Consider the following 16,868-nt stretch of genomic DNA (forward strand, 5'->3'; position numbering starts at 1 on the left):
CTACTTTCCCTGGGTTCTCTGTTGACTACTAATCAAAGTATGCAACGCCCCGAGACCGAACCGCGTGCGATGTTGCGTATGTAAGGAAAAGCGCAAGCGAGTTGCGCGTACAAAACGCATCTATGTAAAATAGTACAGAAAAAAGTGTGAGAACATAAAAAAAAACGTGCGAACCCCCTTAAGAAGGATGAAATGCAAGAAAGAGAGCGAGAGAGAGAGAGAGAGAGAGAATAATAAAAATAAAAAGAAAAATATACACAAAATCAAGCAGCAGTAACTGGAAGCATAAAGCTGATCAAAAGTGAGAGAAGAAGCATTACTGTACATGTAAGGTGTGTTGTACATTGCGTTGAAATCAAAACAGAAAAGTGTAGTACCACCCCCCTCACCCGGTGTCACGAGAGAACGAGTACGAGTGAGGCGGAAGTGCGAAAACTCTTCACCGATCGCCGGAATTAGAGTAAACATTGGGTGGTTAGCTTAATTCACTCCGCGGGCAATGAAGAGATAAGGAATAAATAGAACGGTGGAGAAAAGAGAAAGGCAAATGAATAAGAAACATGCGCTAATACTACACGCAACCGATCAGAACAGAGAGATAAATAAAATCATACAAAAACTGATTCCAGAAATGAAAGGAACTGCCGAGCGGAAAGTGGATTTAATGCGTCCGAAAATGTTGTTTGAATTTCGTCGTAGTGTCGTTGTTACGGGGCTAGAATTCGGGGCTAGGATAAACTGATTCTGACTGATAAACTGATAAACTGAACTGAGGATTTAAAATTGGGCTCTCACGACCGGATGTGGGTCGACTTCTATCTGGAACATGAGTTCATATACCCCATGCCAATAAGCTACCGTTGTAGATAGTTCTGACCGACCAAAAACGGATAAAAGCCGACGAAGGATTAAACGGAACCCGGGATTTTTGAAAGCCGACTTCACAGAATTGTGATCTTTTTCTACGAAACTTCAAGATGTATAGACACCAAATTGACAGGAGTGCAGAGGTGATGGTCTCGTTACGAATTCCGGCATAATATCATGACCATGTATCGAATTTTTCTGAACTTTGTTCTCAAACTGCAGATTGGCTTTCCATTACCATGAGCAAAACATGTTGTTTGTAATTTTTGTGAATTTATTTCGATGCTTGTAGAAACAATCAAGTTCCTGACACGGCCAGATCATTCGAGAAGATTTCCTTCATTTTGGTAATTTCTCATGCAGTTAACATCTCTTCTTATTTAACGGAATTTCTATTATTTGCGTGTAATAAGGTATTTTTACAAGAAATAGTACATGAACAATGTAGACAGCGGTCGAAAAAGAAATGCAATTGGAATGTTTTTCCGAGCAAATAAAAACACGTGGTTGCCGGTTGCGGCACGGCCCACTGTCCAGCTGTCAGATGCGCCGCACTGACGTTTGGCTGCATTTTCCCCCGACGGCCGGGCGCATCCCGTGATCTAGCAACCTTGTTTCAGCCGAAAAAAGAAATGTGATGTGCTTCTCTTCTTGATGGCGAACTGAAAAACGTTGGAATTTTCACCATCCAAAAAAAAACGCTCGCTCCCACGTAGTATGACTACCGCGTTCAACTCTACATCGTAGCAGCAGCAGCAGCAGCAGGTTAAAATCACAGGCCCAGTGGAATCGCGCTCATAAGATCCGAGCATTACCGTGTCTCCAGCGAAAATTCTTCCCCGAGCAGCGGTGTGCGTGCAGGTTATAGAACATCACCACCACCACTACCACCATCGCCACCTCCATCTCCGCCATCATCGCGTGTAACACCCTTGCGGCAGCTCGCAGGAAAAGTTTCGGTTCTCAGTTTCCGCGTGGCCATCTTTCCACCCGATCCGTCGCCCTCGTGTCGATTGTCGTGCCGCCATTAACGCAGCAGTGCAGCAAAGGGTGTAAGCTCTAGAACGTTTCCTTCGCAACATGGCTGACCAGCAGCAGCAGACCAGCGTTGAGCAGCCGCAGCAGCAGCAGCAAGCGCCAGCACCTCAGCAGCAGCAGCAGCAACCGGCCGCACAGCAGCAACAGCCGCAACAAACGGTTGCCGGTGACCAGCCGGCACAGTCACAGCCCGCCTCCCCGCCGGAACAGGATGCCGGTCAGAAGCCGGGCGCCGCTGCCGGCTCCCCTACCGCTGCCGCCGCCGCCGCACCCGCCCAGCCCCAGAAGGAGGTGATTGCGACGAAGGTGACCGGCGTGGTGAAATGGTTCAACGTGAAGAGCGGCTACGGTTTCATCAACCGGGGTGACACGCAGGAGGACGTGTTCGTACACCAGTCGGCGATCGCGCGCAACAACCCAAAGAAGGCGGTCCGGTCGGTCGGCGACGGCGAGCAGGTCGAGTTCGACGTGGTGATCGGCGAGAAGGGCAACGAGGCGGCCAACGTGACCGGGCCGCAGGGCGAGCCGGTGAAGGGCAGCCAGTACGCGGCGGAGAAGCGGCGCGGCTTCCGCCACTGGTGGCAGAAGCGGGGCCAGCGCCGGCCGGGCCAAACCCGCAGCAAGGACGGTCAGCTCGAGGGCGGTCAGGGCGACGGGCAGCAGCAGAACGGTGACGGCCAGATGCAGCAGCAGCCGCAGCAGCAACACCAGCAGCAACAGCAGCAGCAGCATCAGCCCCAGCAGCAGCAGCAGTCCGTGAAGCAGCAGCAACAGCAGCAGCAGCAACCGCGCCGCTACCGTCCCCGTGGCGCGTACGCCCAGTTGTACTACTCGCGCCCGGCACCGCGCGGTCCCCGCCGCAACATGGTGATGGGTGACAACGGCCAGATGGACCAGAACATGATGGACGACAATGGGGGCATGCGCGGTCAGGGTGGTCGCGGCGGTGGCGGCCCGCGTCGCTTCTTCCGCCGCAACTATCGCAGCGGTGGACGCGGCGGCGGCATGGGCGGACCGCCCGGACCGCGCCGCGGTGGCTACCGACCGGACTACCAGGCCGACTACCAGCAGAACGGCGGCGGCCAGGAGCAGATGGCACCGCGCCGGGGCGGTGGCATGCAGGGCCGCGGCTCCGGTGGACGCGGACGGTTCCCCCGCCGTGGCCGCAACCCGCAGCGCCCGCGCAACGATGCCGGTGGCAACAACAGTGCCGTGCAGAACACGACCACCGAGAGCTCGGCGTAAGGCGGCGGGCGGCCATCTTACCCCCTCCACCCCCCATCACTTAATCATCACCAAGACCTGCGCGCATCCTGTATGCGTAGAGCCGCTCTCGAGCGGAGGCGCGCCGCGCACACCGCGTACACCATCCGGCGCAAACATCGTGCGGGCGGGCCAACCAACATGCACCGAGAAACATCTATCTCTCTCCGTCTCCGTGAATCATCCCCCGTCAACGGGAAGGAATTTTGGGTGTCGAAGGAAACAGCAATGACACCCCAGCATGGAAAAGAATTGCGTAAGTACACCACCCCCCCTCCAGCATAAGAACCAACAACCCGTGCGTTCCAACTGAGAACTTGTTCCACTACCGCGCCTATTGTTTTGTGTGTATGTGTGTATGTTAGTAGGCATATGAAGAAAAAGCATACTAGCGAACGTCGTTAGAGCAAAGCGAGCATACATATGTTAAGCAAAGAAGCAAGCAGAACAGAAGCAGGCGGTCTCGAAGATACGACCGACCGCCGCACAATCGCCGCCTCCTCCGATTCGATCATCGCGCAAGCTAGCTAAGACATTGCGTGCGTGTGCGCGAGCGACCATCACTATCTAATCGCGCGCCCACTCCCTTCGGCGGTCCCTCGGCTCTCTCGGTGCATGATGAATAATAGAATGTTCGATAGGACTAAATGGTAGGACAGTAGTAGAAGCAGAAGCAGAAGAAGAGTAAGGAAGCAAAAGACGCGGAGAAATGGATAAAAACCAGACGAAAGGAGATATAAAATAATAAAAAAGAAGAAGATTTAATAATTTTAACCATACAAACACACCCCATTACACACACCATTGCACATAATCGTTTACAAACGACCAAACGTAAACAGGCTAAAATATGGGGAAGAGGGCTTTCACACCCGCCAGGGGAGCCCATGACCCTAAATTGGAAGTACGGAACACATATGAGTAATAAATAGAGTTTAATTGGTTTAAAAACATGGTACGGAGGTACAGAGTTAGGAGCAAGGATAGTAAGATTTAAAGAAATAATGCCCTCGTTTGAGCACCTCTTTCGCGGGGCTCAGCGTCTATCTTCGCTATTCTTTTGTACAACAGCGAAACAATTACCCTTTCGTAAGATCCCTGGGATGCAAAGCCACCCGTCAAGGAAATGACCACCATCATGAGCTGCCTGCTTAAAAACCTATAAGAATATCGCTGATATCAAGTGGCTACTGCTGTCGCCACGTGTTTTTTTTAGGGGGGCACACACGTGCGTCGTCTCCTTGCATAGCGAAAGATCCTTGCTACAATGGAGGACGATCGATACATCCCGTTGCGTGTGTGTGTTTGACTGATGGCGGAACACACTGCCTGTCAGCAAACAGCATCTCCTCCCTCAGCAAAGCAAAAAGTGGTAGCGCACAGGTGTTTACCGATGGAGCCCTGTGTACGAAGATATCAAGCCATCCGATCGAGACAGCGGCTTCGTACGAGGAATGATCGATCGATGATATGCGGCATATTAAAAGAAGATGAAGATTAAAATCAAGGCATGAGGGTAATGCCGGGTTAAAAGTGGCAGAGTTGGGGTTAGAAGCAGCAAAAAACCAGTGCAGAAAATGGAACTCGGTTCAGGTGTTGTTGTGATGTGTGACTGTGGAGGGAGAGCAATCTTGTGTTGTTATTTCCTTAATATTACAAACACGGTAAATATCGCTTGCATTTTTATGCATTATGCATTCACACATGACAACGGCTTGCAACTGGGAACTGTTTCGATACTAAAAAGAAAACCACACATATAACCATACATAATTCGGTTCATTTAGTTCAGCCGCTTGAAAGTGAGTTTTTAAACAAATTTAGGATTGCTTTTTTAGGAATACAATGTTTTTTAACCCATTTGGAAATACGTTCCTTCCTGGAATTTAAACCGGCCGGTAAAGCAGAAGGCTCTACAATTGCAAAGAGCAACAGGACGGGATTGGAAGAACAAACATAGAAACGATTTAAGCTTGGAATTATAATCTAGTAAGCATGGACAGCACCTACCATCACCACGTGTGTTGTGTCCGTGTTGGTTCGCATCCGTCAAGTAATAACGCAAAAACCGCAAAAAGAGCTATATTAACCAGATGAAAAAAAAAGATGCGAGTGCGTTTGAGTGTTGCAAATAACAATTGATCCATTTTATATTGTTAGTTGGTTTGGTTTGAAGTTAAAATAACATAACACCCTCTCTAGTATGTGCAAGGAAAAGTGTGTGCACGTGGGAAAGGTAGAGGCGAAAGCAGCAGAGCCGAGTGGCAACTAGCAGCAACCAACCACCACACACACACACACACCCCATCAAGCGTGACGAGGTTGGAATGGAAAATTGCAACTAAAAATGTGCTCGAGAAGGGAACGAAAAACGAACCGTTTGGCGAAGGAAGAAAACCCATTCTAGGTGTACATCCAACTATCGTTTCAGCCTCGTTGCGTGTGGCGTGTGAAGGTTAGGTTAGCAATTATTACACACTACCATTAGCGCTGAAATGATGAAGAGAAAACTTTGAAGTTGTGCTGGAAACAATTGCACCACTCACTCGGTTTGTGGCTTTTTGGCTTTGGTTGTGTAGAAATTGCGTTAGTTGAAGTAAGGAAAACAACACAGAACAGAAGTAACTGAAACTGGGGCTGAGGGGGAGAGAACGTTACAACTCGAGAAGCTCAGAGATGGCAAAAATCCGCAAATGGACAGTTAGTAGGCTGTGGGAGAGTAGCCGGAAGCGCATCGGTGGCGAACGGAAGGTGATGAAAAAAGATCCATGCAAGCGGCGTGCGCGCACACGCACGTGCGATCACGTGTTGTGTTGTGGCTGTCGCCATTTTCCCTTCCGGGGCAGTGCGTGATAAGCGCGCCGGGAATTATTTTCATTGGCGTTTGCGGATTTGCATTTTGTCCATTTTGCCTCTTGTTTTGCCTTCCGCTCAACCCACAATACCCAGTTTGTGCGATGTTTTGATTTTCCTCCCGATTGTGTTGTGACCGGCTTTTTTTTTAATCATTTCCCCTTTGCCTCCCCCCCCCAGCAATCCGGGCCCGGCTTTGAAACCATTTTTAGATAGCGCTACATCCTTACCTTAAGCTTAAGATCGTACAAAGAAAAAGGTGTTTAATTGGATTCTATTGCTTTTAAAATCAGTTTGTAGTGTTTGTTTGTTTTATTATAATAGCGCACTGCATACACATACACACATAGCCCTCTGTATGCTGTCTCACGCGCATCTATCATATTCGACGGTGTATCGTGAGGGATGATGATAGGGCTACTGTTGCTGCCGTCTCCCGGCTGGTATTGAGACTCTGAACAAACGTGGCTAATCAGGCATTTCTATTCGAAGGAACAGTAGGCGGCGCGAGCATGAGAGCGCGCGCGCGCTCGTTCTCGGTTCGAAAATAGACAGCCATTGCTCGAAACCCCCATAGCTTGCGTGTGTGGCCGTGCGTCGTGGAACGGCGAGAGGATATTTTTAGCATTCGATCGGGGTCTTTCGATCGTATCGCGTGTTGTGTGATGGTGGTACCTGTGCGCTCCTGGTTTTGGGGATTTTTGAGGTCCAATATCAACCGAGCCCCAAACCGAGCGCCCGCATGCACGTGAGTAGTTCCGTTGGCGCATGGAACAGCAAGTCGAACAGTCGGGGAGCCCTTTTCTTCGTTCTCCTCTCAGGTACACTGGGAACTCATGCGCGTGAGGCAAATTTTATTAGAAACTAGATAAGGTTTGTGTTTTTCCTGTGTTTTACCATTTCCTCGATTTTGATGAATTATGTGCATGTGTGAAAGTTCAAGACCGAGAAATGAGCATACAGAAGAAATTTAGTAAGAAAAAAAAAACACACACACAAATAACAAGGATTGCAAGTTATTCATACAACCAAAATACACATTTATTGTCTGTAAGCGAGCGCTGGTATTAGAGGAAAAGAGGAGTGAAATTGAAAGCAGTGTATAACAACTCTATTAAAAAGAAAAAAAACCCACTGCTTGAGCTGCTGCCACTCTTAGAAAGCTAAAGGAGTGTGAAAAGCCGAAAAAGAAGCGTGTGGTATTATTTGAATTTGAAATAACAGAGAAAAAAACAGTAACACACATTTAAACGATTGCATTACAATAGATTCTCACGCAGGCACACAGCGCGCAGCATTCTGTGTAGCATTACACACAAAACATCGGTTTGCCACCAGAAAGTGTGCGAGTGTGTAGGTGTGCGTTTTCCACCCTCTTCTTTATATTAAACTATCAATTTGAAACAGAAATGAAACTAAGAAAAAAAGGAACATACAACATACACATATATTTAGTCAACCGATAACAAGAGTTAAACAACATAAGCAAATAACAAACGAAGCAACACGGAGAGAGAAGACAAGGAAGAGAGGAAAGCAAGAAAATCTGCATACAACAAAATGCAAAACAAAACAACTCTACTATATTTCCAAAAATAATGAAGAAATAAATAAGCAAGCAAAATCCAACATTAAATAAGGAAACCCCAAGCAAACAAACACACATACATAGAAGAACAATACCTGTACTAGAGGTGTAATAAAAGGAGCGAGAAAAAGAAAGAAGTAAGAAAATGAAACAAGGTAGTAATGGACAAGGATTGGATTTTAATATGCCAAGCAAAAGGAAGGAAGGAAAGGGGCCAGTTTGCCTGTGTGCGACAAGTACCCGTAACAACAAGAAAGATAAGAAGAGAAAGATCTAGTGAAGAACAGCATACATTTAATGATAACACAAGAACAGCAAAGTACTATGGAATATTCATAAAAAAACAGCATGTAAAACATATAAAACAATATGCAATGTAGTATGTTGAACGCGAACTGTAGAAGAACACAGCTAACAAAATCCACCCGGTTGTTGTTTTAGAACGAGACGCGCGCAGGTGGTGGAGTTAAAAAATCGGTATGCAAAGAAACAAATACGAGCGCTACCCAATCGATGAAGCAAAACAACAAATACACATACAAGCTATATGGACGCAACGCATCCTCTTAAAAATATGAAATGAAACGCAAGAAGCGCATTATTAATGTTTAAGCAATGAAAACAGTAGTGTGAACGATTGATACAACATAACTCTAAAGAGAAAACAACAGCGACACAGCATACACATATACGGCAAGCGGTAGTGGAGGAACACAACCCACGGAGGGACTAAGATTCAGTCCAGAGAGAGAGACAGATTCAACATCAAATGTGACCCCGAAAGCTAGCTAGGAGAGAGAAAGGAACAACAGAAAAAAGAACCCGAGAGGCGATTGTGTTTAAACAACACATCAACATTTTCTTTTGAACGTCATTTAACAACATCTTCTAAAATGCATTAAACATCGCGCAAGATGACGATTACGTTTCATTGGACCACGTGCGTGCGTGCGGACTCGCGGCCTGGAGCAGACCGTGTGCATCGTGGTGTGTGTGTGTGTGTGTACTGGCTGGTGTGTATCCTCTAGTCCCCCCACTGGGAACAACTGGTTTCCTTGGCGGGAAGTGATGCCACCGTGTACCACACACACACACGCGTGCGCGCCTCTGTACGGATTGTTCGAAGCCGTGGCCGCGGCACACACTCGGTCTGGAACGTGTAAAGCTGCGAAGAAGCGAAGCGAGAGAGAGGGAGCGTGTTTTGGAGCAGAAGACACGGAAACAATGTCGAAACTTGTAAAACCCAGAAAAAATCAATAAAAAAATCGTAAAATTTTAATCCTTCCTTCGCGTGGTTATGTGTTTAATACTAACGCCACTGCTGTATCACAATTATTGCTTCTACTGGTTGCTTCTGGTGCTGCTGCTGCTGCTACTATTCGCTCAGATGTACAGTGAACCATCGGCCGGGCCGAGATAGTGCAGCGAGATGAGCAGCACATCGATCAGCGTCCACACGCCCAACCCCCCGAAGCTGAACAGCTTCCCGATGCCCTCCTGCCAGTGGCCGAGGAAGAACCGGTCCGCCCCGAACCCGCCGATCGTGATGCTCAGGATGAGTGTGGTCGACCACCGGTAGCCCTGCGTCCAGTTGCACGGGATCTTCTTCATGAAGGTGCGATGGCCCATGCACAGCAGCTCCGGGTGCACGGTGCAGTTGGTTTTGTACTGCGAGTCGATCGAGTTGCAGCCACCCTTCTGCTCGCAGCCGTGTTCCCAGCGCTCAGTCTGGTAGCAGTACCGGCACACCATCGTGCGCCTGATCTCGTTCTGGGCCGCCGTTTTCAGCCGGTCCGTGTGACACAGCACGTTCGTTTTCGGCACGCAGGTCACGTTAATCTCCGCCCCGTACACACACTGCGGGTTGTACGTGCACTGCAGGCAGGAGTTGGGCAGATCGGTGCAGAGCGTATCGTTCGGGCAGTGGCTAGTGTCGGAGGATGATTTCGACTGCAAGATGGGGGTGGTTGGAGAAGGTTTAGAGGATGCGTTTGTTGTTGAAAAAGTAACAGAGTGAATAAGAAGGGATTTGGTTGCATATACATACACTCGAGTTGATAGTAACAGCCGATCGGTCCGTGTCGGAGCTAATTTTTTCGAGCTTGGTGGGCTAAAAGGGCGCAAAGAAGCATTATTTGGAGGAAATCCCATTTTCCCAGTCTTTTGTACTTACAGTAACCTCAGGATTGTTGGAATTAACGGCTGCATGGGGTAAAATGAAACGAGAAATGAGAACAACAGTTCAGCGGCTGAGCTGGGGATGGTTCACTGGGCAATACTACTCACACGACTGGGTGATGCGAATGTGTGACAGGATTAGCGACATCATTAAAAACACAACCGATTTCCAATTCAAGCGCACACAGCGGCCATACAGCAGGGTGGGAATCATTTTTCCGGGCAAGAAATTTATCTGTTTACGTTTTGAGTGCAATTTGCAGCGCGCTGCGAGCTTTCGGGCATCGTTTGACAGCGGGTTTGTTTACTTCGGGTTTGACAGCTGGGCTTACGGACAGTGCTGGATGGTTGAGTAGGTGCGTAACGGGTGATTCAGGGTAGGTAACGCTACGAAATGCTGCAAGAAGTGTGTGTGTGTGTGTGTGTGTTTGCAGTGAAATTTATACAAAATAGGATGATTTATTTTAAATATTTTTATTTCACTTCTCCTTTTTGTAATTCTCTTCGTTCTTGCGTCCAACATTCGCAGTGATGTGAATTCCAATAAGAAAATGTTACATGGGAAAGTCCAATAGCGGGTAAAGAAAGAAAGAAAGCGTTATCGATCCGAAGCCATCTCTTTCCCGCTGCGGGTGCGTTACAAGTTGTTTTGAGGCTTTTGGTGGTGTGTTGTTGCGTGAAAGGGCGTGAAGGGCGGCCGAGAAAACCTTTGGAGTGGAAGGGAAACGACGGGATCGGAGCTGTCAAGTGGAAGCTGTCAGCTAGGTACGGCGCTTGTGTATGCTTGTTTCTCTCTCTCTATTATTGTTCCAGCACGCATCGAGGGTGGACGTGCGCCCGACCATCGTCTGGGCTGTCTCTGTGTGTATGTGTGTGTGTCTGTGCGTGTGATTGTAGCTAATAAAAAACTCTCCGAAAAGAGTCCGAAGCAACTGTTTTGTGCTGGTATCTTGTTGTGTTGGTGAATGCATGCCCTTTTTCGCGTTTATTTTGGTTTTGATAATTAATGCGTCCGTGGTGTAGAGCGAGCTGGTGCGAGACGGCGCGGTGGACAGGTGTGGCAAGAAAAGTGCGCTGGTGTTGAGGAAGAGGAAAAAGTGTTTGTGGAGACAAATGGTTTTTGCCCTGTCCTCCCGGACGGCAACTCCCGGCAGACACGCAATAGAACTTGCTTGCGAAGAAAGGGCTGCAGCAGTAGATAAAAAAACAACATGTTTTGAAGGTGAAAAGAATATCTTCTTCGTGGATGACGTCGGTGCAGGAATGTACGTTCGATACAAGGCAGCCAGGTCCTTTTATTCCAGCAAAAGGGGAAAACGTAACCGGCTTGTTTGTCACATCTCGGGCTGGCTCGGCAGGGGAGGCGGCACCCTTGCCAACGGAGTGAATGTGATTGTGTGTGCGAGCGTCGTCGTCGTATGTGGGCACAGTTTTCCTCAATGCACAAGTAGTAGGGTCTGTGTGTGTATGTGCGTCACCCTCGGCAGGAGGAACAGAGTGAGAGTGGAAAAGAATGAAAATGCGTAGGAACGAACCTCCCCCAGTTTGTGTGTTTGGTTGGTGTTTGGAGTGTGGAAAACGAAAAGCCCTGCGCGCGTGTGTGTGTGTGCCCTGTCCCTGCGTTTGGTGCAATGAAATGTGTGCAATCACCCTTTGTTGTGACTAAAGTGAAAAGAAATCCCAAAGATAGAGAGAGAAAGAGTAAAAATAAAAGCAAGAATGCTGCTCCCGATGTGACGCACACGAGCTTGCGTCGGAAAAAGGGAGAAAAATATCCTCCTGGAAAAATGGCCACCCTCTTGCAAGAATGTTCCTTCTTCAGCCCTCTTTGATGATTCATAGATATTCGATAAGACCACCGCCTTCTTGCGACTCTCCTTGACCGGACAGTCCCCCTGCTGCCCGATTGCAGCTGTTGCAATCGAGCAGTGGGTCAACGTGATTGAGAGGTGGTGGTGGTAGTGCGCACCATCCGTTGCCATAGTGCAAGCGAGAAACAAGATTTCAGCGGCACACAGGAGTGATGTCATTTTCCGACACGGTGGTGCGGTTCGGGAAAATTCATTCGGCGGTGCGTTCTCAGGGTCATGGGTGTTGTGGGTGGGTGGGTGGGCGTGAAAAAGCGCCAGTGTCAAGACACACGCGCTTTACGCAAGCGGGGGCGGCGACGATTGTATTGCGCGGCGGTGTTTGAAGCGCGTACACTGACACACGCACACCGGGCAGTTCATTTGCAATCGAGCAGTGAATGAAACAATCGTTTTAAGACGAAGATGCCCACACAGAAAAGAAGAAAAGAAAGGAAAAGTCTTGCAAACATCACTCCCTCCACCTCCCCCCCGCCAATCATTTGAAAGGCCAATTTCATAAATCGTATGCAAATTGGTTGCACATTTCGATCGCTGGGACGGAACAGAACCGTTCAAAGTAAGCCCCCCCCCAGCCCAATGGGGGGAGTTTTCAAGACATTTTTCTTTTTTCTCCTTTCCAACTTTTCTTCCGGTTGCTGCTCCCTTTCACTAAACGGTGGTAGTCGTGCAACAAAATCGCACCAAGTTTCTCCCATTTTTACCCGGGGGGTGGGGGGACGGTTGCAAAAATAATCGATTGGAAAACAGATTCGGTGAAGGTTTTCCACCCACCGCCCCAACCATTGAGAAATTCATTACCCCACCCCCCCCCTGTTTCCCTTTTTGCATTTCTTGTTGCTCCCTTTTTTCCTCCCTTTAATTCCCAATTTCCTTTTTTCTATTTTTTTCGACACGCCGTCCCAGGGCCTACTAAGCAACAGGCTGAAAAGTGAATTTGGTGCACTTGTGTGTGAGTGAGTGTGTTGTTCATCGAAAAAAAACGAAATGCAATTTTGAAGAGTAGGCCGGCTGAGCTTGTCCGCGTCCATTTCGAAAAATGGGCTTGCAGATTTTAACCGTGTATTGAGTGTTTTCTGTTCATACCCGCGAGAGAGTGTGTGTGCGTGTGTGTCTGCGCCCGGAAGCAGTTTAGTGAAAAGCTTTGATCGATCGCAAAACATCCCAACATCTCTCTAACCGCTGCCGCTCATCTACAGTCAAACCGAGATTGAAGGAAACAATCGAGAGGAACAGACGGAGGCGGCCGCCACAAACAACCCCATCGAAGTTGGGAGAAGAGCGTCTGTATGTGTGTGTGTAAGTACACAAGGGTTGGTGATCAATGATCAATTTTCTTTTGCACCGAAAAAAAGGAAAAGGGAAAAGAAGGAAATGACTTTTGGCACGTTGCACCGTTTTACTCGTTACGATCGACCCCTTCGCCCACATAAAGAGAAGTAACAACGAATCGACCGTTTTGTAACTGTGCTGTCTGTGTTGTGTTTGTTCTCTCTCTTTCTCTCCATTAAATCGTTTTAGCGCAATCGATCAAGAATTATTTTCAAAGTGAAAAAACGGGGGCCTTTCTCTTTTTCGCCAAACCAACCGACATGTGTCTGTGATGTTTATTCAGGTTAGGGCATGGTTGGTGGTGTCCGCCTCTATCAATTTTGATGTCCGCAGCAAAACGCAGTCAATCGAAACGCCAACCAAAGCGGCCGGGAGCCTTAACCTCAAAAAAGCCGAACCAAAACAAAACCGGTTCCGGTTTGATCCGGAACCAGTTTTACATCGCCTGGGACTGGCTTCCAGCGGGAGTTACCCTCTCGCGAACGCGCTGATGCTTTTTTTTTGCGCCCATTCCCATTCCACGTGCCGAAATGCCGTTCTTTCTCGCAGTTGGAACTCGCACAGGGACAGGGAAATAGTAAGGAACTCAAAGCGATTTTATCTTTTTGTGCAAAAATTTGCCTTGACCTTCGAGGTGTTTCTACTTACGAGTGTGTGTGTGTGCGCTCGCAGCCGGTAATACTTGTAATAAGCGTAAATGACAGCAACATGGCGTAAGCTGCTGTTGCGTATACGCCAGGAGTGAAGCAGGACCACGCGGGAATTAATGGGTTTGTGTACGTTTGTATTTTTAGGTCAGCACAGCACCATTCTGGCAAATGACGCGATGGCATACTTAAGGCCAGAGGGCTAAGACAAAATCCAGACGAACAGAACGCTTGTTGGATCGGAATCGAAATGGGAAGGAGAGGGCGTATTGCATCACAATTCTTCTGGATTAACATCTTGGATAAGGTTTTTGGTGTGACTTTATTCGACAGCACTGCCGAGAAACCAATTAGAGCATGATTGTGATGCAGTAATAATCCGCTGCAGGGTAATACGTGCCGAGATTGAGATGTTATTCAATTTCGTTCAAAAAGCTTGGAGAAGCTTCTGTTGATTGGAAATTATTTATGTCGAAGCTGACTCACATCCTCCGGCATGGGAATGGAACTCCCCGTAGGAGCAACGCATTTAAATTCCGCCCCAAAAGAAAAGGATACATAATCCGTAGCTTGTAATCATGTCCATTCGAATGTTCTTAAAACGGCTATTCCAATTGATGTGATTGGTTCGTGAACCAGCATCATCATCATCATTATTACAAACGATCTTTATTGTACAACTCTCAAATTGATGGAAAAACGGTTCCAAAAGGCTCGTCTCGTTTAGCCGTTTACCCCTTTCTCGTAACGATATGGCAGTAATAATCCATAACCGTGAAAGCCGATCTGGGAAATGTCGGCAGAGTGAAGATCACGCGCGCACGCTTAAAAATCGCTCGAAACGAAGCGGCTTCGAATACGGTCTTAAGAAATGGGAGGACGCATTAGAAGTTGAAGAAGTCTAAAAGAAAAACCAGTTGAACCACACAGATGTTCCACAAAAAAGACGTTCCTACACAATTTCTTTGAGTCCAACCGGGAACGTTGATTGAGTGCATTTAATTCCCGATGCACATTTATGCCGCCTGTGCTGTGTGTATGTTGCGCACATATGTTTGGCACTGTTTGGTGAGCACTTTACTGAACTGGTTCTTTACGAACGGGTGGGTCGGTCCCGTGTCCCAGTTCTGCTGCCTCGACTGGCCGTTAGCCGTTTCGATGTTTGGAGGGTTGGCCGACACGCGACACACCAGCAAAACACACTTCCCGCTTTGGGCCCACTGCATCTCAAGGCCAACGGTGGGAGCGTGTGGTTGCGCGCGTGTGTGTGTGTGTTTGCGGAGAAGATGAGGAATGATGACAGGTCTGGAATGGGGACCCGCTCGGTACCATGAAATGCCACTTTAATGCCGGCCCCCGGGGAAAGATGCTGAGTTTTGATTCTTTCCACAGCTGCAGCGATGTAACGCAGACGCAGACCTGGGTTTTGAAGGGGTGGAATGAGTTTGCCGTGCGAGAGCGAGATGATTTCATAAATGATGGACAAATTATGCATTTACCGCTATTGTGTGCTCGGCTTCCCTTGCCGGAGGAACCGGAGACGCTCCGGGATTAGGAGGTGAGAAACGAAACGACATTGTTTATGCAGCAATATGGCTATGGTTGCAATACGGGCCTGTAAGAACGAATGAATTTTCATGCCTCTGTTACAGCTATTGCTTTTAGTGGCGAGTGTGTGTGTGTGTTAAGGTGTTGTTTTTGTTGGTTTCTGGTGCACCCTATCGCGTAATGTGTGTGGTGCACGAAGAAGGCAGAATAACACGCGCGGGAAACGTAAATGGAACGTACGGGCTGGACGATGTGGAGTCTATTTTGCAGTGATATTTCTTCTAAACTTCAACGCTAGATTGCACAGAGATGATAAGGAAGGTAGCACCGGGGGAGAACAGGTACAGGAAGTTGGTATAATGATGCATTTTTAAAGGCAACGTTTAAGAGTCAGCGCTAAAGATCGGCGGAGCAGACTATAAAGCTCCACTGACTTTATCCGTCTTCTCGATCTGACCGTAAATCACGCGTTGAAGTGTATTTTGTTGAAGTTATCGAGTGTGACTTTGGCACTAATTTGGAGTTGGTTTGACTTGGACGAGGGTTAAGCTAAGAAGATATTGTAGATTTTGTATGTCCAGTCCAGTCACTCTCATGAGTTTAGGTCATGTCTAACACTGATGAGTGTCTGATGATTCCTCAACTCCTTATAGAGAACTGCCTAGTATCTTCCAAGTCTTCTATATCTATGTACCGTGTTATTAATTGTCTTGATCTATTGTATCGTCACAATCGCCAAGCAACACATTCCTTTCTTTGCTGCGTAATGCATCTCTGTACGCAGTAGAGTTACAGTTAGGAAGGTATTTAACGCCAGAACCCCCTTCTGCTTCTCCTTCGACGAGTTGTGTTTCCCAAAATAGGAAAACAACCTAATCAGACTGTCCATTTCGAGAGAACGGCTATTAACGCTTCACTGGACGCAACTACAATAGCGCCCAACACCTGCAGCCGGACATTGTATTGTAAAAGGGTCTCAGTCTTCCCAGCTCTCCCTCTCGTTGAGGGCAATAAAAAGCGATGTAAAACCGGTGCACTTTCCACCGGCGCAAGCACGTGTCCCACCCCATGGAATGTCTGCATAAATCTCACCCATAACGGCGAACTCGGCGAATGTACGCACAACACGACTGGATCCTTTGGAATTAGGAGTCCTTGAGTGTGTGGTGTGTGTTTCTACGCTCCTTCGGTCGTTTCCCCGCATGTCAATTTCATGCATCATCAGCGGGTGAAAACTGGCTCCCAGCTAATGGGAACGATTACAGCAACACTCGTAGGAACAGTAGAAGCAACAGAGCCCCGAGCTTCACTTCCACTCATTGCTCATTAGTCGGAGTTGATGAGCAGCACGATGGACAGGAGGGATCGCTTATCGAAGAAAGCGGATCAAAGGAAATTAGCTGATGGTGGTGGTGGTATGATCATCGTCCGGGGATAGGTTGAGGTTGTGTGAAGAGGTGGATTGATCGCTTCGAAAGGAGGCGAGAAGGCCAGCTTGATCGGGGAGGATTTGCCTCGTCATTCGCCGGCCGGTTGGATTTACGGGACAGGTGCGTGAAAAGACGCCCTTTGGTGTTTGTTTTGACACAGAAGTATTTGTTTAAAAGCTTAAAAGCAATGCTTCGCAGACATTTTGATGCTGAATATGTTTATGCTTTGCCAGGTAATCTAGAAATCAATTCAGTC

The 16,868-nt window shown here is 47.9% G+C and overlaps 3 protein-coding genes across 14 annotated transcripts in view; 2 read left to right on the forward strand and 1 right to left on the reverse strand.

Moving 5' to 3' along the window:
* Window positions 1-1,384: 1,384 nt before the first annotated feature.
* LOC4576730 (Y-box-binding protein 1) lies at window positions 1,385-8,888 on the forward strand. The gene has a single exon (XM_061647314.1). It carries the CDS (start codon window positions 1,948-1,950, stop codon window positions 3,148-3,150), a length of 1,203 nt encoding a protein of 400 aa, XP_061503298.1. The 5' UTR covers window positions 1,385-1,947; the 3' UTR covers window positions 3,151-8,888.
* Window positions 8,863-10,121, reverse strand: LOC1276781 (TM2 domain-containing protein almondex). The gene is made up of 4 exons (XM_316171.5): window positions 9,896-10,121; window positions 9,783-9,811; window positions 9,657-9,719; window positions 8,863-9,559 (listed from the first exon to the last, which is right to left on the reverse strand). Exons 1-4 carry the CDS (start codon window positions 9,999-10,001, stop codon window positions 8,993-8,995), a joined length of 765 nt encoding a protein of 254 aa, XP_316171.5. The 5' UTR covers window positions 10,002-10,121; the 3' UTR covers window positions 8,863-8,992.
* A 420-nt stretch (window positions 10,122-10,541) lies between these two features.
* Window positions 10,542-16,868, forward strand: part of LOC1276782 (WD repeat-containing protein 47) — a 65,921-nt gene continuing 59,594 nt past the window's right edge. For 2 of the 12 annotated variants that reach the window (XM_061647295.1, XM_061647305.1), the window contains exons 1-2: window positions 10,575-10,732; window positions 12,562-12,954. The gene's annotated coding sequence lies outside the window, so the exon portion shown is untranslated. Of the gene's footprint in view, window positions 10,749-10,859; window positions 11,010-11,037; window positions 11,053-12,561; window positions 12,955-14,889; window positions 14,906-16,868 lie in introns of those variants that run through there. The other 10 variants (XM_061647306.1, XM_061647307.1, XM_061647298.1 and 7 more) reach the window with 9 other exon arrangements.

This window comes from Anopheles gambiae, chromosome 2 (genome assembly GCF_943734735.2).
Source record: "Anopheles gambiae chromosome 2, idAnoGambNW_F1_1, whole genome shotgun sequence".
Classification (NCBI taxonomy): domain Eukaryota; kingdom Metazoa; phylum Arthropoda; class Insecta; order Diptera; family Culicidae; genus Anopheles; species Anopheles gambiae.